The sequence below is a fragment of the Agelaius tricolor genome, unplaced genomic scaffold (genome assembly GCF_023055355.1).
Source record: "Agelaius tricolor isolate 1412-34295 unplaced genomic scaffold, bAgeTri1.0.p SCAF_2, whole genome shotgun sequence".
In the NCBI taxonomy this organism is placed as follows: Eukaryota; Metazoa; Chordata; class Aves; order Passeriformes; family Icteridae; genus Agelaius; species Agelaius tricolor.
In genome coordinates this window covers 95,238,464-95,262,922 of record NW_027269262.1, presented here as the reverse complement: position 1 = coordinate 95,262,922, position 24,459 = coordinate 95,238,464, and the positions used below count along the sequence as shown (strand labels likewise).

At 50.9% G+C, this 24,459-nt stretch overlaps 2 protein-coding genes, 1 long non-coding RNA gene and 4 pseudogenes across 5 annotated transcripts; 3 read left to right on the top strand and 4 right to left on the bottom strand.

Annotated features, from left to right (window-relative positions):
• The first annotated feature begins 109 nt into the window (after window positions 1-109).
• On the top strand, window positions 110-2,871 carry LOC139601168 (uncharacterized). 3 transcript variants are annotated; one of them, XR_011682824.1, is made up of 4 exons: window positions 110-448; window positions 1,464-1,663; window positions 2,498-2,593; window positions 2,764-2,871. It is a non-coding gene; the product is annotated as an uncharacterized lncRNA (long non-coding RNA). The 3 variants fall into 3 exon arrangements; XR_011682823.1 differs by lacking the exon at window positions 2,764-2,871 and having other exon boundaries at window positions 110-265; window positions 2,498-2,717; XR_011682822.1 differs by lacking the exon at window positions 2,764-2,871 and having other exon boundaries at window positions 2,498-2,717.
• A 4,623-nt stretch (window positions 2,872-7,494) lies between these two features.
• On the bottom strand, window positions 7,495-7,890 carry LOC139587519 (feather beta keratin-like). Its single transcript, XM_071421952.1, has one exon. The coding sequence runs from the start codon at window positions 7,888-7,890 to the stop codon at window positions 7,555-7,557; it is 336 nt and encodes a 111-aa protein (XP_071278053.1). The 3' UTR covers window positions 7,495-7,554.
• A 3,047-nt stretch (window positions 7,891-10,937) lies between these two features.
• Window positions 10,938-11,303, bottom strand: LOC139587518 (feather beta keratin-like). Its single transcript, XM_071421951.1, has one exon. The coding sequence runs from the start codon at window positions 11,301-11,303 to the stop codon at window positions 10,968-10,970; it is 336 nt and encodes a 111-aa protein (XP_071278052.1). The 3' UTR covers window positions 10,938-10,967.
• A 1,976-nt stretch (window positions 11,304-13,279) lies between these two features.
• LOC139587568 (feather keratin-like) lies at window positions 13,280-14,042 on the top strand (annotated as a pseudogene).
• Window positions 14,043-16,980: 2,938 nt separating this feature from the next.
• On the bottom strand, window positions 16,981-17,690 carry LOC139587517 (feather beta keratin-like; annotated as a pseudogene).
• A 2,743-nt stretch (window positions 17,691-20,433) lies between these two features.
• On the bottom strand, window positions 20,434-21,095 carry LOC139601158 (feather beta keratin-like; annotated as a pseudogene).
• A 1,267-nt stretch (window positions 21,096-22,362) lies between these two features.
• Window positions 22,363-23,031, top strand: LOC139601149 (feather beta keratin-like; annotated as a pseudogene).
• The last annotated feature ends 1,428 nt before the right edge of the window (window positions 23,032-24,459 follow it).

Sequence of the window (24,459 nt, the reverse complement as noted above, 5' to 3'; positions counted from 1 at the left end):
TGGTATATGCGGTTGCAATTACGGTACCTGTGGTGCGCATGTGCGCTGGGGACGCGTAACACACGAAATACGGTAGAGATGGTGCGCATGCGCCTTTGAAAGTGGTAGTTATGCCGCGCATGCGCATTGGGAAACACGGTACCTCCGGTATTACGGCGCTTGAGACGTGATGCGCATTTGTAATTACGGTAGCTGTGCTTGGATGAGCATTTGGAATTACGGCCGTTGTGGTGCGCATGCGTATCTGGAAGCGCGGCGGTTGTAGGTGCGCATTTGGAATTACGGTATCGCGGTGCGGCGCTTCTGGACCTACGGCGGCTGAGATGCGCATGCGCATTTGTAAATACGGTACTTGAGCGAGCCTCATTTGGAACTGCGCTACTTGATGTGCGCATGCGCTCTTGGGCACAAGCTAATACGATACACATTGGACATTACGGTACTTAAGGTGCGCATGCGCATGTCGAGGTACGGTTATTTTGTGATGCGCAATCAGAATTGTTTTAGTTGTGATTGCAAGTGCTCATCTGGAATTACGGTAACCGTGCAATGATGCGCATTTAGAATACGTTCCTTTCAGTGCGCATGCGCACGGTGAAATTACGGTAGCGCGACGCGCACGTTCAAAAAATCCGGTATTTCTTTTGCACATGCGCATTTGAAATAGCGGCGGCAATGCGCATGCGTGCTGGAAATTACGGTACCGCCGCGATGCGCACTTGGAAAAGTTACGGTATCCGTGGTGCGCAAGTCACATTTTTAAATACGGTAATCCCGTATTTCCCGAAGTTGAGCGGGGGAAACACGCGTGGGAGCTCCCACGGGGGCTCTGTGCTTGTTTTGTGCGCATCTCCGCCAGACTCACGCGTGGGGATCCGCCAGCAGCCCGGGACCACCAGGGTCCCCCGGGATCCTCACCCCTCGGTGGCCACGGAGCCCCCCCCGGGGTCTGTGACACTCCCCCCCCCAGCCTCTGTGTCCCCAAAATATCCCGCTGTACCCTGTGGGACTCGTACCCCCCCGTGTCCCCACAACCCCTGTGCCCCCCAGTTCTCATCCACGTTCCCATTCCCTCCCGGGTGTTTTTGGGATGGGGATGGAGACCCCAAACTGAGAGGCTCCAACCCCTCTGGGGCCTCCCCAGCACTGCCCACTCTTCAGCCTTGGGGTCCCCCCTGAAATTTGTTCACCCCAAATTTTTCCCTCCCTCAGACATTCCCTCACTGGGATGTCCATCAGCACACCCCAAAACCCCAAACACCCCGAGGACAAAGCCCAAAATATATTTTTGGGAGCATAAAGGACACCTGGCCAGGGTGACAAACAGAGCTGAGGACACCACGAGACTTTTGGAGCAGCTTTCACCCCGTGGCCGAAACTCGGGGAAATTCAAATTTCTCAGGAGGGGACAAGTTGGGTCACGGTGAGAAACCAACCACAAAACCCTTTTATTCCCTTTCCAGCCCCAGCACAATCCCTGACTTGCAGTTTTTCCAGGAATTTGGCCGGCTGTCTCAGCAGTGCCCGGGGTGCTGCTCACACGTTCTCCTCTCCACGGCTGCGAGAGCTCCCTCACGTCCAGCCCTGGTTTTTTTGGGGGAGCAGAAGGACCCAAAACCCTCCAGGTTTTCTCCTTTTGGACATGCATGGAGTCTGGGAAAGGGTGAGTCAGTGAAATTTTGGGTTTTTTCCTCCTGTTCCTGTTGCTCTTTAGGTTTAGTTTTGGAAATATTTCGTTTCGGGCTGGTTGCTTTTATGGTTTTGGGGTTTTTTTTTTTCAACCTGATTTTTACAGAATAAAAGAGCAGCTTTGTCCTTTTCTCTAAGCATCCCGATCCGAGAAAATCCGTTCCATCACCAAATCATGGAATGGTTTGGGTTGGAAGGGAATTTCATCAAATTCCGCCCTCCTGCCATGGCCAGGGACACCTCCCACCACACCAGGGTGCTCCAAGCCCCGTCCAACCCGGCCTTGGACCCTTCCAGGGGAAAACCAGGACATCTCTGAGGGGTGTGATGTGGCACTTGGTCGAGGTCCCTTCCGACCCAAAACCATTCCATGGTTCCATTCCTGGACTCGGCCTCTCTTTGTTCTGCCTGGAGCTTTTCAGGGAGGCTCCGAGTGAATTTCTCTGACTTTTAAACCTCGATTAAGAATGAGATGCCAACAACTCGAGCCCGTGAATTCCCACTGTCCCCGTCACCATGGAAACATGAGACTGTTGTCTTTTAATATTTTTAAGTTATATAAAGGCTTGGAACAACTCTGAAACCCCCCCCAACGATTAAACAAGAGGAACAGTGTAAAAATTAAATCCACTTTTCTCCTCAAGGAAATGATGGGAATGGGTGATCTTGAGGGTCTCTCCCAACCTGAATCATTCCATGAATAAAATCCAATCCCATTTATTCCACTGCATCTCCGCATCCCAATTTTTGGAGTGCTGATGTTTTAATCCCAAATTTTAACACTTTGCTCCCTCTCCATTCCCCCCAGCCTGTTGCAATTCCAACCTTAAGGAATGAAGGTGGAGGACAAGACTCCTCCAGGATGGAGAGCATTTTTTTGGGATAATATTTTTCCCCCATGTCGGTGAGTTTGCTTTCGTGGTTCTCCTGATGTTCACACAAGCCTGAATAGTTTGTAAATTCATAAAAAATGAATTCATTCATAAATATAAAAATATTACGTAAAATAAAATATAAATTTAAAAATATTCATTCATAAAATCTTCATTTCTGTTTGCTTTGCTCCTCCAAAAGCTGTCCTTGTCCTTCCCTTTTCGTTGGGAAATTGGGAAATGTTGTTGTCCCACCTGAGAGCGGGAGCCGCAGGAATTCACAAAGCCCTCCTGAGTAACCGCGGATTTTGGGAGTGGAAAATATAATTCCGGTCCTCGAGAAATTAATAATATTATATTAAAAATATAATTTCAGCCTGCACCTGAGTCCTCTCCTGGTTCTTGAGCAATCCTGCCAGGGAATAACAAAACCTGGGAGGAGAGGAAGGCTCGGAGCCTGTCCTGGTGTGCACAGGCCCAAGGAGGCCCAGGAAGAAACCCCAAAAATTCCCTTTAAAGTTTGACCCTGTTGAGGTGAACGGATTGGGCTCCTAAATCCTCATGGAATGGTTTGGGTTGGGAAGGACCCTAAAATCCACCTGGTTCCATCCCCGGATTATCCCAATCCCTTTGTCCGGGCAGCTTTTCTCCAGAGAGGTGAATTCCATTTATTCCAAGGCCGTGGGGTTTGGTTTGGGCAGAGCCATCACTCCAGAGGCTTTTCCAGGCTGGAGGGCCTTGGGCTCCCTTCCCAGGGTCAGGAGTAAGGGGATGCTGGCAGTGGGATCCTGGAGGGAAGGGATGTGGCCGATGGATTTGCTCCCTTTGTTTCCCATGGAAAGTTTGATTTGGCTGAAATCTTTGGGCGAGAGCCTGGAGGGGCAGGACAGGGGGAATGGCTTGAACAGACAGAGGGGAATTTGGGATCTTGGGAATGAATTCCTCCCTGTGAGGGTGGTGAGGGGTTGGAATGGAATTCCCAGAGAAGCTGTGGCTGCCCCTGGATCCCTGGAAGTGTCCAAGGCCAGGTTGGACGGGGCTCGGAGCAGCCTGGGATGGTGGAGTGAGGTTGGAACGAGATGATCTTGAGGGTCTTTTCCAACCCAAAGCATTCCATGATTCCATTTCAAATTGCAACAGCCACGTTTCTCTGAGGGCTCCTGTTGAACTTGGTACCTTTTTGAAGGAATTTAATTTAATTCTAGTTTATGGGAATTTCAATTAGCAGAGGGAGGAGAATCTAAGTGACATCTCCTGTTGAGGAATAACGATGCCAAACTTCCTCTTAAAACAAAATATTGCTGCTGTTCTTGCTGGAATTGTGGAATAATCAATGGAATTATTTTGGTTGGAATAATAATGGGATTATTTTGTTTGGAAAAGACCTCCAAGGTCACAAATTCCAGCTGTTAACGGCACAGAGCCGTCCTTTCAGCTGGAAAGGTCAGCAGAGGTTTTTAGGTGATATTTAAGGCGAGCAAACAAACCAAAAGAGATTTGGTTGGAAACCCAGGGCAAGAATCCTTCTCCTGATCCTCCAGGATTCCAGGTGGCCCCGAAAGGATGGATCTGTCCTAATGTGGTGCTTTAAGGGATTACTGGGAGATCATTAAAATCGCTCTGCAGCAACTTTGATGATCCCTCATGTTTTTAGAACATCCTAAAGGCGTTTTTAGGTCCATCCTAAAAGTCTGGTGGAGCGGGGGCTCCTGGCTGGCTCCCGATGGATTGGGAATTTCCCTCCGTGCCTGGTGGATTTTGCACATGATGAGTCTTGATGAGCTTCGTTAGCTCCGGAGCAGCTGACGAGCAACCAGGATGGCAGGCTTGGAGCAAGTCATGGAATCGTGGAATGATGGAATCATGGAATGATGGAGTGATGGAATGATGCTTGGAGCAACCTGGGATGGTGGAAGTTGTTCCTGTCCAGGTCCCTTCCTACCCAAACCCTTCCACAATTCCATGACCTCTGGATTGTCCCAAACTTTCCATCAGGGTGGGGACAGGGAGGGCAGGAGGTGACAGCACCCAAAATTGGTGGTCCAGGGACCCTGTGGATGGTGAACAGTGACAGGAATTGGCAGAGAACTGAGGGGTCTGCAGCATCCAGCAGATTTGCTTTGGGAAATTCCAGAATTTGCTCTTTTTTTCATAATTTTGGGTGGAATTCTGCTGTTGGATCACTGTCCTTCCCCCTTTCTCACAATTTACATTTTTTTGGTTTTTTTGCCATTTCTCCCCTCTTTTTGTTAAAATTTATTCTTTTCCTTTTCTCCCTCTATTTTTGTGGGCTTATTTCTCAATCTTAATAATTTCTTCAGGTGGAGTTTTCCAAGCAGGTGTTTTCTATTTTTTTGGCAGCCTTTCTCCCCCAGAAGGCCTTTGCCTGGTGGGGTTTTTTTGGCATTTATTCTGATTTATCCTGGTGGGGCTTTATGGATTTACTTAAAACAGGAGGTTTCTGGGGTTTTTTTTTTTAACTTTTATGGGGTTATTTTTCCTTCCCCGTCTGCTTGTGGGGGTCTGTTGGTGGATTTATCAATTGCAGCTGATTTTGAGAGATTATTATTATTATTATTATTATTATTATTATTATTATTATTATTATTATTATTATTATTATGAAGTGGAAAATCAGGGGTCTTGATTCTATAGGACATGGAAAAGGTGAACAACAGTTTCACCTCCACACCAAAGTGTCATGAAATTAATTTTTCCGGTTGATTAAACTCTCACTGTCAAAGGCTCCAAAAAAATCTGGATTAATATGAATTACATTTTATTATATTTTGTCGATATAGGGTTTGATGGGAAGATCCACTCTACTAATTAAATCATATCCTAAAAAATTTGTGGTTGGGAAGGATCTCCAAGGTCGTCAACATGGATGAGACATAAAAGGGAACATCAAATTACAATTAATTTAGAATTATTTATGTAGATAATGAAAAAGCTTAGTGGGATTTTATCAGGGGGTTATCGTTGCCTTATCACTGGTTTATTGTTCTTATCAATGAAGTGGCTCATTAGGATTGGCCACAATTAAAAGAGGGACTGAGCCATAGGTTGTAGATGGCAAAACTGGATATTTATATATTTATAAATATATAAGTATATTTATATTTATTGTAAGGAATTATTTATATTTATATTTATATTTATATTTATATTTATATTTATATTTATATTTATATTTATATTTATATTTATATTTATATTTATATTTATATTTATTGTAAGGAATTGAAATCTTGGAATCAGCTTCCAAAGGGGCGTAAAATCATGGAATTGTTGAGATTGGAAAAGTCCTCTGAAACTGAGTCCAGCTCTTCTTTCCCAGGCCGTGCCAAAGCCACTCCCAGCCATGTCCCCAAGTGCCATTCCCGCATGGATGTTGGTGCCTCTCAGGGATGGGGAATTCCAGGAAGGAATTTTTCAATATTTGCTTTCCAAAGCAAATATTTCCAATTCCATGGAAAATTGTTTTTAAACCAACCCAGCCCGACCTTGAACACTTCCAGGGATGGAAGTGAGGCATGGGGATGGTTTTTGTGGCCATTCCTTGGCCTTGGCTTTGATGCAGGAGACAGGAGATGCCTTGGACAATGAGGGAATTTTTCCCTGTGGAAAAGGGACCAGAGCCTGTTTGGTCAGTGCTTTACAATGGGTATTGGAATATAAAACAGTTTTATAATTCCATTTCATAAATCCAAAAGCCCATTCGTTATTCACATAACTCGTTTTTTTCACATTTTTACAGACTCAAATTGGTTGGTAATTTCTTGCCAATTAATTTACTGGTTAGTAATAGATTGTTATCCAGTATTGATTGGTCACTCCAACCCACAGTGTGTACGTGCAGGAAAAGTTGTTTGTGAGAGATAATTCTCATTTTTCTATCTAACAGTGTAAAAACAGCTTATACAGGTGTAAGTTGTTTTTTTTTCACCCAGGAATAGATTGTTTTGTTAACAAACTACTCACACCAGGATTGCTTCCACATGGGGAATTGCGAAGTCCTAGCTTGACAAGGCCAGCCACTGATTTTAGGACAGCAGGCTTGATTTTATGAGAGGTCTTTCTTTATAATTTTTCTGATAATTTTTTTTTATAATTCTTTTTTTTTAATACTTTTTAAAATAATTTTTCTACCTTACTGCAACAAATGGAGACATTGAAGCCAGTGCTGAACCCATGGAAAGGAATAACACATTTTTCCCATTCTTTTCTCTCCTCTTCCTTTCCCCCCTGCCTCCAGAAATCCTTTGTGTTTCTCCCCTTATGGATAGTGAGTGGTGTTAGGGAAGGAGGTTGGTCAAAAAGGAAGGAAAAATTGCACCAGCAATTGTTTGGGCTGAAATATTTCCCTGAATACGTTTTGGCACCTTGGAGGGTCATCTCTGCAGGGATGAGTGGAAAAAGGGTGAACACCAAACCCGAGGCCTGCTGGAGCTGATGGAAAATTGAAACCTGGATTCAGGCTGTGAGAGGTTGGAACAGTCTTGGGAGAAGAAAGAAAAAGGAATCAACTGAGGCTATGATGCAGGAAAACTTTATTGAGGCAAAAAAAAACAAGTAAAAAGCAGGAGAAGTAAATAAAATGGAGCTGGTCTGAGGTGGAACAGGACAAACATCAGCACAGATCCTTTGATTGCAGCAGGTCTGGCCAGAGCATCAAGGATTTCCTGCCCCACAATGGGGGAGGAAGCAGCCAGGCAGAGCTGCCCGAGGGTCTCTGGCTTGGGAGAAGGGGTTTGTCCAAGGGGAATGGACAGAGCTGAAGGGTCCATGCAGAGCAGGGAGCAGGAGAAGAGCAGGAGGCAGATGGGCCATGTCTGGGGACAGTGTGGCCTGCAGCCTTGCTTGGTGCCCTGAGAGCAGGAGCTGGAAGAGCTGAGCCCGTTTGAGAATCTTGTCCCAGAGATCCGTCCTCAATGCCTGAGATGTGTTCCAGGGAGTGGGTGGTTGGTGTCAGGGGTGGTGCTGAGGGCCCTTAGCAGATGTAGCCGCCCCTCCTGCCATAGCAGCCCAGGCCTCCCAGGCCGTAGCCAAATCCACGGCCATAGCCAAGGCCGTAGCCAAAGCCACCAAATCCGCCAGAGATGGGCTGTCCCTGCACACTGAGCTCAGTGCCCACGGCAGCCGAGGAGGTGGATCCGACGGCGGTGCTCTGGGGGAAGGAGGTCATGATGGGTCCTGGCAGGGTGACCAGCACAGGGGAAGGCTGGATAACAACGCGGGAATCCTGGCATTGCAGGGCACAGGGCTCGTTGCAGCTGTTGGCCAGCGGGGTGGGTCCGCAGGGACTGCAGATGTTGTTGCAGGCCATGGCTGTGGTGTGGAGGGTGCCTGGAAGAGAGCGGGGGGTGAGGCAGGGCAGGGATGCAGGAGGGTGAGGGAGTGTGGAGGCTGCTGTGGGGCTGTGGGAAGCCAACCCATGAGGGCTGCAGCGGCTGGGGCTGAGCGTGCTGGAAGAGAGGGGCCAAAGGGGCTGGAGCATGAGGGTCAGGGGATTCAGGGAATTGAGACTCACCTGGTTGTGGGCAGGAGCAGGAGGAGAAGGTCTCAGGAGAAGTGTGTGAGGGAGAGAGGCTCTGGGCCGGCTTTTATGCTGCTTCTGGAGGGGTGGGCCAGCCTTGTCCCATGGCCTTGGGGTATTTTTTAGGCAGCAGGTCTTTCGTTACTGGTGAGTCATGAGGTGGGGAATGTTTTCCCTGCCATAATTGTGCAGTTTCGTGTCCCACTCTTGTTGTTCTGTCCATTTGACCTTGGCAGGAACATTAATAATTTGGTATTTGGGTGGATGTGATTGTTCAATGTATTTCAGTGAGGGCTTAATAAGCAACCAGAGCCCTGGAGATCTGCGATGTCATCAGTGAGGTAATTTTGTGGCACTGATGTGCTGTGGTTTGTTGGTGCCTTGTGAAGACTGGAACTCTCTTTTGTGCCACTGGGTGTCCATCAGTCATTGTGTTGCACCCAGGAATGCTGAGGCAGCTGCTGCAGAGCTCCTGGGGAGGTCACTCTGGAACAGCTTGGCAAGGTCCAGGTGCCTGGGAGTTCTTTGTGATGGATAAGAGAGATCTCATGGCCTTGGTGTCTTGAGTGGGATCGAGAGACAATCTGGAAAACAAGAGCACGGCCAGGCTGAGCTTGTTCCAATGTTTGGTTCCATTTGTATTTCTCAAATTTACATGACAGCATTCTCTGTCATTTAAAATGTATTCCTTGACCTGGTTTAGAAATCCAGTAAACAAACAACAAACCTGATCCCTTTTTGCCGGGGCTGTGACCTCGATTCTCTCATTCAGCATTCAAGCCACGAGGTTTCATAACTTTTGTTCTATAAATGTTAACATTGTGTTCCTCTGAGCAAAACCCAATAATTACTAACGGACAGCCAGCATGATCCTCTCCCCTCCCTTCTCATGGTTCTGGCGTGTCTTTGTAAATTCTTTGATTCCACGTCCCTCTCTTGAGGCCATGTCCTCCTGACCTTGGTGGCAGCTTTTAATTCTTTTAATTGCAAATTACAGCCACCAAATCCTGCTGCTGATGGTTCATGTCTGGGCAGGCTGAAGACGTGACCAGGACTTTGGAAAGCTGGAGTGTCATCATTTAGGTCATCCTGTGGCCCTGGTGTGCTGTGGCTTGTGGGTGTGTTGTAAAGAGTTGTCCCCAGTCTTTCTCAGCTTTGTCAGGCTGGGCTGAGCTTTGCAGCTGTTCCAAGTATCTGGTGCTGCCCCTTCCATCACAGTCCCTTGTTCTTTGCATTTCCCCAGTCTGGCAAACTCTGACATTAAACCTTGACTTTCGTGTTGGCTGTGCTCTTCTATGTTGATTTTACAGTTTTGATATCCAGGGCATTTTAGGTCCCAAATTAGGCTGAGGTGTGAGGACACTTCTCTGGTCAGTATTTGATGGTCAGAATGAGGATTTGGAGGTTTCACAGTGTTCTTGGAGGTGAGCATTGCATGATCCTCAGCAACCAGGCAAGTCTGAGTTGTGTCAGTGCCCAGAGTGGTGGCCTGAGAAGGCTCTGAAGGGCTGGCTCCAGAGGCTTGTGCTCAGTGTCCCAAAGTCCAGATGGCAGCAAATCCCCAGGATCCAGGAGTTGGATCCTTTTGGCCAACACTGAAAACCTGAGTGGTCCTGGGTCTGCTGGAGCTCAGCAAGGACAGGTGCCAAGCCCTGATTCTTGGTGAGGAGAGTCACTCATCCTGGGTGGGATAAAAAGTCTGAGTCTCAGCTGGAACAATTGTTTTCTTCTCCAAAAAAGCCTTTGTGGGTGTGGTGGAGGGGAAACGAAGCTGGAGGTGTCCCTGTACCATCGTGGGAGCAGGGACCTCAGGTGTCCAAGATCTTGAACAGTGACCAAGCAGGGAGAGGTGACTTTTGCTGTCTGTTTATCACTGGTGGGGTCACGTGTGAGGTGTTGTGGGCAGTCCTGGCCACCCCAGTGTGAAAATGAAGTCGATTTAGTGAATCAAGACCATTTCAGAGCCAGAAATGCTCTAAAGGAGGATCTTTCCTAGAGGAGAGGCTGAGAGAGATGGGACTCCCAGCCATCAGTGTGTGCAAATCTCTGATGGCAGAGGATGAAGCCGAGGGAGCCCGGCTGTTCTCAGCGGTGCACACATGGAGGACAAGAGGGAAAGAGGACAAGTGAAAATATGGAATTCTGTGGGGAAAAAAGCAAGGATTTTTCAGTGTGAGGTTGGTCGCAGAGGGGAAGAGGAGGTGCAGATTGTGGGAAATCAAAACTTGTGGGAAATTAAAATTTGTGGGAAATCAAAATGAACTGTCCATGGTGCTGGGAAACTCTGCTCTTGCTGGGCTTGCTTGAGCAGCAGGGAATGAAGCACTTGCACTCCAGAGTTCCTGCCCAAGTGGAAAATTCTGTGAGCCTTTATTCAGGGGGCTTGGGGGTCCTGCTGGGAAGAGAGTTTGTGTGCTGGCAGAGAGAGACTTTGAGCAGGAGAGCATTAATGTGTCTTTGGTATAGCAGGTGTTTCGATGGCAAAATATTTTGGGAGGTTCTCCCCCTTCTCTGCTTCATGTGCGGGGCTTGTTTGTTACGGGTGGTGGTGGTTCTGTTGAATATTGTTGGCGCATTTCCTAGAGAAAACTCTTGTGCTCCTTTTCTGTTTAACAAAGTCCTGCCCTGCCCTGGCACTGTGCTGGGTGAGGATGTGAGACTGCTGGGACTCAAAAAGGAAGAGGAGGCGTCTCAGGCTTTGATGCAGAAAAACTTTATTGAGGCAAAAGAACAAAGAGACAAGAAAATGAAATGGAAGGGATCCAGAGTGAGGCGCAAGCAGGGCAACCATCAGCCAAGGTGCTTTGCTTGCAGGAGCTGTTGGCAGAGGCCAGAGCTGGTGGTGTCAGGGGTGGTGCTGAGGGCCCTTAGCAGATGTAGCCGCCCCTCCTGCCATAGCAGCCCAGGCCTCCCAGGCCGTAGCCAAATCCACGGCCATAGCCAAGGCCGTAGCCAAAGCCACCAAATCCGCCAGAGATGGGCTGTCCCTGGGCATTGAGCTCAGTGCCCAGAGCAGCGGAGGAGGTGGATCCGACGGCGGTGTTCTGGGGGAAGGAGGTCATGATGGGTCCTGGCAGGGTGACCAGCACAGGGGAAGGCTGGATAACAACTCGGGAATCCTGGCATTGCAGGGCACAGGGCTCGTTGCAGCTGTTGGCCAGCGGGGTGGGTCCGCAGGGATTGCAGATGTTGTTGCAGGCCATGGGGGTGGTGTGGAGGGTGCCTGGAAGAGAAGGAGGTAATGCAGAGCAGGGGTGAGGGTTGCAAGGGGTAGTGATGGAGTGTGGAGGCTGTTGTGGGGCTGTGGGGAGGCGTGAGGGCTGCTGAGGCTGGGGCTGAGTGTGCTGGAAGAGAGGGGCCAGGGGTGCAGGATCAGGAGGGTCAGGGGTTTGAAGCTCACCGGGTTCTTGGAAGAAGCAGGAGCAGATGGAGTCTGGAGAAGTGTGTGAGGGAGAGAGGTGCTGGGCCGGCTTTTATGCTGATCCTGGACGGGTGGGCCAGCCTTGTTCCATGGCCTTGGGGTATTTTTGAGGCAGCAGCTTTTGCCTTGCCCAGCCTGGTGAGTCCTGAGGTGGGGAGTGTTTTCCTTCCTGAAGTTGTGCAGTTTCATGTCCTTCCCTTGGGGCTGTGTCCATCTGACCTTGGCGGCTCCTCTGAACTGCCAGAATTAGAGACCAGTGTGTGGCTGTTGGTGGCGTGTGTCAGGGCACGTAGAAGGTTCAGAAAAAGCTGAGGAGAACTCGGGTGTCATCCGAGGTCATTCCATGGCATATTGGGAACATCTCCCATTTGCATTCTTGCCTCCTGCCTGAAAGAGCTCCCAGCTCTCTCAGCTTCTGCCTGTTTGAAGGACATCCCAGACCTCAACCTTCTGGGCCCTGCCATTCAGATCCTTCTCAGGCCACCACACTGGACACCTGGACTTGCCTGGGTTATTGAGGATCGTGCAATACTCACTCCAAAAACCCTGGACAATTTCCAAACCCTCTTTCTGCAAATCAGACATTGCCCAGGGAAGTGATCTTGCTCCTCCACACTCATCCCATGTAAAGATCCCAAAACCCCTGAATATCAAATCCTTCCATCACTGTAAAACTTCCAGCCAAGAGGGGATAGCAAGGCACCCTCAGAGCATGACTGATGATAAAGGTGATATCTCCAGTCAGGCTTTGACAGCTGGAGAAACTGCGTGGAGAGAGGGAATGGGGTGGAAGGGGCAACACCAGGTACTTGGAACAGCAGCAAAGCCCAGAGCAGCTTGTCAGGGCCGAGAGAGGCTGGGGGAACTTTCCCCAACACAGCCACAGACCACGGCAAGCCAGTGCTGCAGGGCGGCCTCAGTTCTGCAAAGCTTTGGTCACCTCTTCATGCTGCACCCACAACACCAAAATTTCATCTCCAAAAGGCACACTTAAAGGCTGCTGCCAAGGTGAGATGGACATGGCCTCAAGAGAAGGATGTGGAATCTGAGAATTCCACAAAGAAATGCCCAAATAATGGCAGTGAAGGGAAGAGGGGGTTGCTGACCCTATGTCAGTAATTAATAGTTATTTGCTAAGAGGAACATAATTCCAAGACTCAGAGGATATAAATTGTGAAACCTTACAGCTTGAATGCGGAATAAACGAATCGACGTCATGGACCAGCCTGGAAACAAAGGGATGGGCCCCATTTGTTGTTTATTTCTTAAATTTCTGTCAGAGGTCAAGAAATAAATTTTAATTGACAGATTAGGTTGTAGTTTAAATTTAGGAAATCCAAATGGACCATCACACTGTAACACATACAGCCTGAACAGCCTCACTTTTTCCAGATCCTCTCCCCGACCCCATTCAAGACACAAGGCCAGGAGCTCTCTGTCCTCCATCAGGAAACACTCCCAGGCACAAAATTGTCCATGATTTTGCAGAGTGACCGCCTCAGGACAGAAGCAGCTCCCTCAGCATTCCTGGGTGCAACACAATGACTGATGGACATCCAGTGGCACCGAACAGAGTCCCAGTCTTCAAAAGGCACCAACAAACCACAGCACATGAGTTAGACCACAAAATGGCCTCACTGATGAGATTGCAAATCTCCAGGGCTGAGGTTGCTTATTCAATCTCCTTTGACAACTAAACAACCAAATTCTCCAAAATACCAACTCCTGACAGAAAGCTGCCTCCAAGGTCAGATGGACATGGCCTCAAGAGCAGGACATGGAATTGCAGAATGGCATGAAGGAAACCACTCCCCAACTCATGAATCACCCGGCTGGGCCAGGCCAGAGCTGCTGCCTCAAAATGCCCGAGGCCATGGGACAAGGCTGGCCCACCCCTCCAGGATCAGCATAAAAGCCGGCCCAGAGCCTCTCTCCCTCACACACTTCTCCTGACTCCTTCTCCTCCTGCTTCTTCCAGGAACCAGGTGAGCCTCACACCCCTGACCCTCCTGATCCTGCACCCCTGGCCCCTCTCTTCCAGCACGCTCAGCCCCAGCCTCAGCAGCCCTCACGCCTCCCCACAGCCCCACAACAGCCTCCACACTCCATCACTACCCCTTGCAACCCTCACCCCTGCTCTGCATTACCTCCTTCTCTTCCAGGCACCCTCCACACCACCCCCATGGCCTGCAACAACATCTGCAGTCCCTGCGGACCCACCCCGCTGGCCAACAGCTGCAACGAGCCCTGTGCCCTGCAATGCCAGGATTCCCGAGTTGTTATCCAGCCTTCCCCTGTGCTGGTCACCCTGCCAGGACCCATCATGACCTCCTTCCCCCAGAGCACCGCCGTTGGATCCACCTCCTCGGCTGCCGTGGGCACTGAGCTCAGTGTGCAGGGACAGCCCATCTCTGGAGGATTTGGTGGCTTTGGTGGCTACGGCCTTGGCTATGTCCGTGGATTTGGCTATGGGCTGGGAGGCCTGAGCTGCTATGGCAGGAGGGGCGGCTACATCTGCTAAGGGCCCTCAGCACCACCCCTGACACCAACCACCCACTCTCTGGAACACATCTCAGGCATTGAGGACGGATCTCTGGGACAAGGCTCTCAAGCAGACTCAGCTCTTCCAGCTCCTGCTCTCAGGGCACCGAGCAAGGCAGCAGCCAATGGGCAGCCCAGGCTGTCCCTAAACATGGCCCATCTGCCTCCTGCTCTTCTCCTGCTCCCTGCTCTCCATGGACCCTTCAGCTCTGTCCAGCCCCCTCTGGACAAACCCCTTCTCCCAAGCCAGAGGCCATCGGGCACCTCCGCCATTGTGCTGCTCCCATGGCAGGGCAGGAAAGCCTCGATGCTCTGGCCAAACCTCGCCAAAGGAAGGGGCCTTGGCTGATGCTGGCCCTCCTTGCACCTCAGACCAGCTCCCTCCCACTGGCTGCTCCTGAGTTTTCACTCTTCTACCTCAATAAAGGTTTCTTGCATCACTACCTCTGGTGACTCCTTCTTTCTTGTCCCAAGCTTCCTCCAGTCTCACTCAGCACTAAGCCAGGCTTGTAGAGGCCACATGGGATGGTTAAAAAATGCACCAAGATGACTCTTAGGTATTATTTTTGCAGTTCCACTACTCAGGGCCATATTTTGCACTTCCAGTGCGTTATCACCTGAACCCTTCAGCTTTTGCAACACAAACCTGGACACACCAATGCAGGTCTATCTCTGCCTCTGGCACAAGCCCCTCGTGGGTGCTGTGTGCAATTTTTCTGGACTCCCGTTGCTCCTGCCTGTCATTGTCTACCAGGGTGATCTCCAGCTCTGGCTGAGCTGGTCCATGTCTTCGTTTTTTCCAGGTCCCAGAGCTGAACTCATATCTCCAGTCTAACCAGAGATGAGCAGAGGAGCAGAATCCCCCCCTCACCTGCCACCCACGCTCTGGGGATGAGCCCAGGACACAGAGGGGTTTCTGTTTGGTGCATTCACATGGCAGGGCATGTCCAATACTTCATGCACCAGCACCCCAAGTGCTCCTCCTTGGGCTCAATCCCCTCATCCCCCAGCCTTTATCCTGCATGGTTGGGATTGCTCCAATCCAGGTGCAGCAGATTCTGCCCCTGCTCTGCTTGGATGATTGTGGAGAACTCCGTGAATCTCTGGGTTACTGGGAACAAGGAAGACAAGACTCAGGGGAGGGATATCCAGAGCACGGCCTCAAGGATGATCCACGGCTGAAGGTTGTGGACAGCCATTGTCCATGACATTGGGGCATTTTCCGGGCCAGCTGCTCTTGCCTGGCACAGCCTGGTGAGTGACGAGGTTGGGAACGCTTTGCTTCCCACAGCTCTGCAATCCCGTGTCCTGCTCTCGAGGCTGTGCCCTTCTGACCTTGGCAGCAGCTTTGATGAGTTGGTATTCACCCCAAAATGGGTGGATGAGGGAAGAGGTGCTGGTATCCTGCACCTGGAGTTGTGCAAGTCCTTTGTTGCTGTGCCAGACAACATCCTTGTCTCTAAGCTGGAGAGATGTGGATGTTGGTTGGAGCATTTGGTGGATAAGGAGTGGGCGGGATGGTGTCACTCAGAGATTTGTGGTCAGTGGCTCCACGTCCCTGTGCGGAGAACGGGGATGAGCGGTGACCCAGAAAGACTCATGTTGGGATTGTTAAAATTTTGAATCATTGTCAGAAATCAGGGTGCTGGGATTTAGTGGGGTGATCAGCAAAAGCAGGGACCACTCCAAGCTGAGTGGTGGGGTTGGTTGTCTGGAAGGAAGGGACGGCATTCAGAGGGGCTGGACCAGGTTGGGAATGTGGGATATTGTCATTTTCATGAAGCTGAACAAGACCAAGCGCAAGGTGCTGCATGTGGTTTGGAGCAATTCCAAAGATGGCTGTAGACTTGATGATGATTGGATTGAGAGCAGTCCAGAGGAGAAAGCCTTGGAGTGTTGGTGGGTGAAGAACTGGAGCTGCCCCACCACGTTAACGAGCTGACCAGAAACTCCCCATGTCCTGGGCTCATGTCCACGGCATGGGCAGAAGGTGAAGGAGGCAGGAATTCTGCCCCTCTCCCTGTTTGATGTGGATTGGAAATTTGTGTTCAACTCTGGGACATGAAAATAAGGGAGACATGAAGCAGGTTGAGCGGATCTGTAAATGGGGCTGGAAGATGATGATGAAGGTCTGGAGCAAACAGTGTCCAGCCAAAATGAGCACAGCTCCCATGAGGGGCTTGTGCCAGAATCCAGGATAGACCTGCATTGGTGTGTCCAGGCCGAGATTAAGCAAGTGAAATTCTTCTCTGTGATGGTCACCAAGTGTGTCAGTGTGTCCCAGTGAGTAGTGGAACTGCAGAACAAATTTCAAGATAGGTGTTGGTGCAATTTGCAGCCTCACCAAATGGCGTGTAGTGACACGGATTTGTGCCAAGTGTTGTTGGTACACCTTTGCAAGAAGGAAGTGTAAGGAGACGTCTCTTGTTGCAAGGCAAGGGAATTTTATTGAGGCAAAAGAACAGTGAGAGGAAGTGTAAGGAGACGTCTCTTGTTGCAAGGCAAGGGAATTTTATTGAGGCAAAAGAACAGTGAGAGGTCAGGAGCAGCCGGTAGAAGGGAGCTGGTCTGAGGAACGAGTAGGGTGACCACCAGCCAAGGTCCTTTGATTGCAGTGGTTTGGCCAGAGCTTCAAGGCCTTCCTGCTCCAGAGAAGAAGCAGCCGGATGGTGAAGGTTCACAATGGTCTGGGTTGGGAGAAGGGATTTGCAGAAGAGGGGACTAGATAGAGCTGAAAAGGAGTGGGAGAAGAGCCAGAGGCAGATGGGCCATGTTTGCAGGCAGCCCAGGCTGGCCCCTTGGCAGCTGCCTTGCCCGGTGCCTTGAGAGCAGGAGAAGCCTTAAGGCATCAAAGGAACTGGAATTGCTGAACCCATTTGAGGCCTTGGCCCAGAGATGTGTCCTCAGTTCCTGAGATGAGTTCCCGGGAGTGGGTGGTTGGTGTCAGGGGTGGTGCTGAGGGCCCTTAGCAGATGTAGCCGCCCCTCCTGCCAGAGCAGCCCAGGCCTCCCAGCCCATAGCCAAATCCACGGCCATAGCCAAGGCCGTAGCCAAAGCCACCAAAGCCACCAGAGATGGGCTGTCCCTGCACACTGAGCTCAGTGCCCACGGCAGCCGAGGAGGTGGATCCGACGGCGGTGTTCTGGGGGAAGGAGGTCATGATGGGTCCTGGCAGGGTGACCAGCACAGGGGAAGGGTCGATGATGACACGGGAATCCTGGCATTGCAGGGCACAGGGCTCGTTGCAGCTGTTGGCCAGCGGGGTGGGTCCGCAGGGACTGCAGCGGTTGTAGCAGGCCATGGGTGTGGTGTGGAGGGTGCCTGGAAGAGAGAGGAGTGTGGTGTGAGAGGGATGTGGGGGTGTGAGGGGCAGTGATGCAGGAGGGTGAGGGTGTGTTCAGGCTGTTGTGGGGCTGTGGGGAGGCGTGAGGGCTGTTGAGGCTGGGGCTGAGCGTGCTGGGAGAGAGGGGCCAGGGGTGCAGGATCAGGAGGGTCAGGGGTTTGAGGCTCACCTGGTTGTCAGCAGAAGCAGAAGTCTGGATGAGTGTGTGAGGGAGAGAGGCTCTGCGCCGTCTTTTATGCTGGTCCTGGAGGGGTGGGACAGCCTTGTCCCATGGCCTTGGGGCATTTTTGAGGCAGTAACTCTATCCTGGCCCAGCCTGGCATGAGGTCATGAGTTGGGGAGTATTTTCCTTTGTGCTGTTCGGCAATTCCAGGTCCTGCTCTTGACTCTGTGTCCATCTGATCTTGGCGGCAATTTTCATGGGTTGGAATTTGGCAGGATTTCACAGTCAGATGTGTGTCAGGGAGGAATGAATAAACAACCAGAGCCCTGCAGATCAGCAATGTCATCAAGTGATGTCACGTTGTGGCATTTGTGTGCTGTGGTTTGCGGGTGCCTTGTGAAGAGTGGGACTCTGTTTTGTGCTGCTGCATGTCCATCAGTCATTGTGCTGCACCCAGGAATGCTGAGGAAGCTGCTGATGTCCTCGGGAGGTCACTGTGGAACAGCTTGGAAAGGTCCCAGTGCCTGGGAGCTGTTCCTGATGAATGAGAGCGAGCTCTTGGCCTTGTGTATTCAATGGGATCATAAGATCTGGTAAACCAGAGGCCGTTCAGGCTGAACCTGTTCCATTTTTATGATCCACTTGGATTCCTCAAATTTTAATTCCAACACACTCTTACATGCAAAGCGTATTACTTGACCTCATTACAAATCCAATAACAAACAACAAACGAGGTCGGATCCCTTTGTTCCCAGGCTGTTTTGTGGTGTCAACTCCCTTATTCCGCATTCAGACCATCAGGTTTCACAATTACTTATATCCTGTAAATCACAATATTGTGTTCCTGTGAGCAAAACCCAGTAATTGCTACCTGATGGTCAGCGTGCTCCCCTTTCCCTCTCTGTCATGATGTGGGTGTGCCCTTATGGAATTCCACCATTCCATATCCTTCTCTTGAGGCCCTGTCCCTCTGACCTTGAGGGCAGCTTTTGGGTGTGAGTGATTCGAGTGTGAGGGTTGGTGGAATTTGGGAGGGTTGGCTCTGAAGATGAGTGTCAGGGAGGGCTGAATAAACAACCAGAACTTTCGGGGAGGTGCGGTTGTCATCGGCAAGGTCACCCTGTGGCCCGGGTGTGCTGTGGTTTGTGGGTGTGCTGTGATGAGGAGCCCCATTCCCTGCCAGCCCTCTCAGGCTGCTCTGGCATTTGCGGCTGTGCTGGAGCTGCCGCCCCTTCCCTCACATTCCCTCCCTTCCCACCTTGATCCCACCTGGCTAAGCCTGACACTAGGCCTGTCCCCTCCTGTGGACTGCACTCTGTGGGTGCCTTAGTGGCCCTCTTGCCTTTAAGGTTTTGGTATCCAGGGCCTTTGGGGTCTTTGCTGGGGCTGAGTGCGAAGGGAGCAGCCACTTGGGATGGTCGGAAAGAGGATTTGGAGGTTGCTCAAGGTTGTTGGAGGAGAGCATTGCCTGATCCTCGACAACCCGGCAAGTCTGGGTTGTGTCTATGGCCAGAGAAGGGTCTGAGAAACTGGACCCAGAGGCCTGTCCTAAAATCCAGATAGCAGCAAGGCCCAGGAGTTGGATCCTTTTGGCCAACCTGAGTGGTCCTGGCCATCTGCTGGAGCTCAGCAAGGGCATCTGCCCAGGGCTGTTTCTTGGCAGGAACGAGGATGTCATCCCAGGTAGGAAGGAAGATGTGGGTATCATTTGGAACAATGGCTTTCTTTTCCAAAAGGTCTTGGGGGTTGTGGGTGAGAAGAAATGGAGCTGGAGGTGTCCCTGAGCCCTTGTTGGAAAAGGGAAAACAAGGTTCCAGGAATGATATGGAAAAGTGTTGGGATGAGGCAGCCAGAGGTGTCTGTTGGTGTTTGCTCAGCACTGGTGAGGTCCCTTGTGAGGTGTTGTGGGCAGCTCTGGGCTGCCTGGTGAGAGGAGCTCAGGGTCACCCAGATCCAAATGGGCCTGAAAGATGATTCCTAGATGAGAAACGGAGAAAGCCAGGGATGGCCAGGAGACAAGGATGGACAGGGGTGTGTCATGAGTGTGTGCAAATCCCTGATGGTGGGGTATGGAGATAAGGGAGCCTGGCTCTTCTCAGCAGTGCACACGCGCAGGACAAGACAGCGAGGGCACAAGTGAAAAGAGATGGAATTCCATGGGCAAAGAACATAAGAATCTTTTATCATAAGGATGATCAGAGATTGGAAGAGGTGGTGGAATTGCACTCTTGGGAGATCCAAATCTGACCTGACCATGGTTCTGGAATGTTCTCTTGTTGGTCATGCTTGAGCAGGACAGTTGAAGCACTTGCACTCCAGAGCTCCTGCCCGAGAGTTTGATGTTGTTTCTCTCTTTGCTGGAAGGCTTAGGGAGTCTTGGGCAGGAAGAGTTTGTCAAGGGTGAATGGTCATGGAGTGACTTTTCCATTTTTGTGCCAAGGAGAGAACTGTTGTATCCAAGACTTTGGTGTAGCAGTTTGCAACGTGTGTGACGTGTACTGGAAGGTGTCCCCTCCTCTGCTTCCTATGCCTATGAGTTATTCCTAACTAATTTGTTATTAGTTGTTTTGAGCTATATGTAAGCAAAAGTGTTGTTGCCCAGTTCCACACACACCCAGTGGCTTGTTCAGCTCTAGAATGTGGTGGGTGAGGATGTAATACCATTGGAATACAAAAAATAACAGGGCATCCCAGGTTTAAAGCAAGAAAATTTTATTGATGTGAAAGAATGAAGAGGCAGGGGAAAGAAGTGGAAATAATCTGTTGTGAGGTGAGAGTACGGTGACCATCAGCTGATTTGCTATGCTTGCAGGAGCTGTTGGCAGAGGCCAGAGCTGGTGGTGTCAGGGGATGTGCTGAGGGCCCTTAGCAGATGTAGCCGCCCCTTCTGCCATAGCAGCCCAGGCCTCCCAGCCCATAGCCAAATCCACGGCCATAGCCAAGGCCAAAGCCACCAAAGCCACCAAATCCGCCAGAGATGGGCTGTCCCTGCACACTGAGCTCAGTGCCCAGAGCAGCCGAGGAGGTGGATCCGACGGCGGTGTTCTGGGGGAAGGAGGTCATGATGGGTCCTGGCAGGGTGACCAGCACAGGGGAAGGGTCGATGATGACGCGGGAATCCTGGCATTGCAGGGCACAGGGCTCGTTGCAGCTGTTGGCCAGCGGGGTGGGTCCGCAGGGACTGCAGCGGTCGTAGCAGGCCATGGGTGTGGTGTGGAGGGTGCCTGGAAGAGAAAAAGCATGTGGTAGGGCAGCGGTGTGGGGATGCATGAGGGGTGAGGGAGTGTGGAGGCTGTTGTGGGGATGTGGGGATATGTGCGGGCTGCTGAGGTTGCGCCTGAGCGTGCTGGAAGAGAGGGGCCAGGGGTGCAGGATCAGGAGGGACAGGGGAGTGAGACTCACCTTGTTGTCTGCAGGAGCAGGAGCAGAAGGCGTCAGAAGAAGTGTGTGAGGGAGAGAGGCTCAGGGCCGGCTTTTATGCTGGTCCTGGAGGAGTGGGACAGCCTTGTCCCATGGCCTTGGGGCATTTTGAGGCAGCATCTCTTGGCTGGCCCAGCCTGGTGAGTCATGAGATGGGCAATGTTTGCTTCACTGCAACTCTTCAACTCCATGTCCACCAGCTGGGGCAGTTTCCACTTGACCGTGGCGGCAACTCTTAATGGAGAGAATTAGTCACCATTATCTCGTTGGTGACAGCATGTGTCAGGACATGCAGAAGATTCAACCAAAGCTTTGCAGAACTGGGAAATCGTCACTGAAATCATTCCATGGCATATTTACCATATGTCCCATGTGCATCCTTGCCTCCTGCCTCAATGAACTGCCATCTCTCTGAGCTTCTCGTTTTAAGGATATTCCAGTTCCATCATTGTCATGATCTCCCTGCACTGCTCTTGGACAGTCATGTCCAGATCCTTGATCCACTGTGGAGCCCCAAAAATGGTGCGTGAAAGGATGGACACCGCCCTCCACCTGCTTCTGTTTCTTTTCCTAATCCTGTCCTGGTTTTTTGCCCCTACATTGACAGGGAGAGCAGAGGACCTTGCCGACCCTCTTCTAGCAATTATTGGCTTTTGCTAACAGAAACACAAAATTAAAATTGCAGAATAAAAGTTATGAAACGTGACAGCTTCAATGTAGAATGTGGAAATTGATGTCACAGACTGGCTGCATTAAGAAACTGATCGGACCAGGTTTGTTTCTCCATATTAGATTTCTGAATGAGGTGTAGAAATGCACTTTATAGAACAGTATATGCTGTTGTACAAATTAAAGGAATCCAAATGAACCAGAACACTCGAACAAGTTCAGCCTGAACAGACTCTTGTTTTCCAGTTCCTCTCTGTTGATCCCATTCAAGACACAAGACCATGAGATCTCTTTCATCCAAGCACTGAGACCTTGAAAAGTTATTGCAGAGTGACCTCCCCAGGAGCTCTGCAGCAGCTCCCTCAGCATTCCTGGGTGACACAACCACTGATGGACATTCAGTGGCATAGAACAGAGTCCGAATCTTCACAAGGCACTGAGAAACCACAGCAGATAAGTGCCGTAGAATGACCTCGGTGATGACATTGCACCTGTCCTGGGCTCTGGTTGTTTATTCATTCCTCCCTGACACACATGGAACAATCAAATCTACCCAAACACCAAGTCATGAAAGCTGCCGACAAGGTCAGATAGAACCAGACTCAAGAGCATGACATGGAATTGCAGAATGACATGAATGAAACCACTCCCCACCTCATGACTCACCATGCTAGGCTGGGCCAGCCAAGAGCTGCTGCCTGCAAAATGCCCGAAGGCAATGGGACAAGGCTGTCCCGCCTCTCCAGGACCAGCATAAAAGCCAGCCCAGAGCCTCTCTCCCTCACACACTTCTCCTCAAGCCTTCTCCTCCTGCTCCTGAGGACAACAAGGTGAGCCTCAAACCCCTGACCCTCCTGCTCCTGCAACCCCGGGCCCCTCTCTTCCAGCACGCTCAGCCCCAGCCTCAACAGCCCTCACGCCTCCCCACAGCCCCAGAACTGCCTCCACACTCCATCACCCTCCTGCATCCCTGCCCCTCACCATCCCTGCCCTCCCTCACCCCTCTCTCTTCCAGGCACCCTCCACACCACACCCATGGCCTGCAACAGCCTCTGCCGTCCCTGCGGACCCACCCCGCTGGCCAACAGCTGCAACGAGCCCTGTGCCCTGCAATGCCAGGATTCCCGCGTCATCATCGACCCTTCCCCTGTGCTGGTCACCCTGCCAGGACCCATCATGACCTCCTTCCCCCAGAGCACCGCGGTCGGATCCACCTCCTCGGCTGCTCTGGGCACTGAGCTCAGTGTGCAGGGACAGCCCATCTCTGGCGGATTTGGTGGCTTTGGTGGCTTTGGCCTTGGCTATGGCCGTGGATTTGGCTATGGGCTGGGAGGTCTGGGCTGCTATGGCAGAAGGGGCGGCTACAACTGCTAAGGGCCCTCAGCACCACCCCTGACACCGTGACCTTCATGCTGTGGCCACAATTCCTGTAAGCAAAGCAAATCAGCTGATGGTCACCGTACTCTCACCTCACAACAGATTGTTTCCACTTCTCTCGCCTGACTTTTCAGATTTTTTTCATCAATAAAGTTTTGCTGCATCAAACTGGCAATGTCTCCTTATCTTATTGCATTCTAATGGTCGCACATACTCACCCACCGCATTCAAGAACTCAACAGACCATTGAGGATACCTTGAACAGGACAGCAACACTTTCCCAACATGTACAAAACAAGTAAACAATGAAGTCTGGCATAGGAAGCAGAGGAGGGGACACATTCCAGAACATGTCACACACATTGCAAACTGCTACACCAAAGTCTTTGATACAACAGTTCTCTCCTTGGCACAAAAATGGAAAAGTCACTCCATGACCATTCACCCTTGACAAACTCTTCCTGCCCAAGACTCCCTAAGCCTTCCAGCAAAGAGAGAAACAACATCAAACTCTTGGGCAGGAGCTCTAGAGTGCAAGCGCTGCAACTGTCCTGCTCAAGCAAGACCAACAAGAGAACATTCCAGAACCATGGTCAGGTCTGATTTGGATCTCCAAGAATTGAGACGCCACCACCTCTTCCAATCTCTGATCATCCTCATAATGAAAGATTCTTGGCTACTTTGGACTTCCATCACTTTTCACTTGTGCTCTTGCTGCCTTGTCCCACACGTGTGCACTGCTGAGAACAGCCAGGATCCCTGGTCTCCATCCCCCACCATCAGGGATTTGCACAAACTGATGACACACCCCTGTCCATCCTTGTCCCCTGGAAGTCCCTGGCTCTCTCCGTTTCTCATCTGGGAATCATCTTTCAGGCCCATTTGGATCTGTGTGGCCCTGAGCTCGTCTCCCCAGGCAGCCCAGAGCTGCCCACAACACCTCCCATGGGACCTCACCAGTGCTGAGCAAACACCAACAGACACCTCTGGCTGCCTCATCCCAACACTTTTCCATATCATTCCTGGAACCTTGTTTTCCCTTTTCCCACAAGGGCACAGGGACACCTCCAGCTCCATTTCTTCTCACCCACAACCCCCAAGACCTTTTGGAAAAGAAAGCCATTGTTCCAAATGATACCCACATCTTCCTTCCTACCTGGGATGACATCCTCGTTCCTGCCAAGAAACAACCCTGGGCAGATGCCCTTGCTGAGCTCCAGCAGATGTCCAGGACCACTCATGTTGGCCAAAGGGATCCAACTCCTGGGCCTTGCTGCTATCTGGATTTTAGGACAGGCCTCTGGGTCCAGTTCTTCAGACTTTTCTCTGGCCGCTGACAAAATCCAGACTTGCCTGGTTGTCGAGGATCAGGCAATGCTCTCCTCCAACAATCCTGAGCAACCTCCAAATCCTCTTTCCGACCAT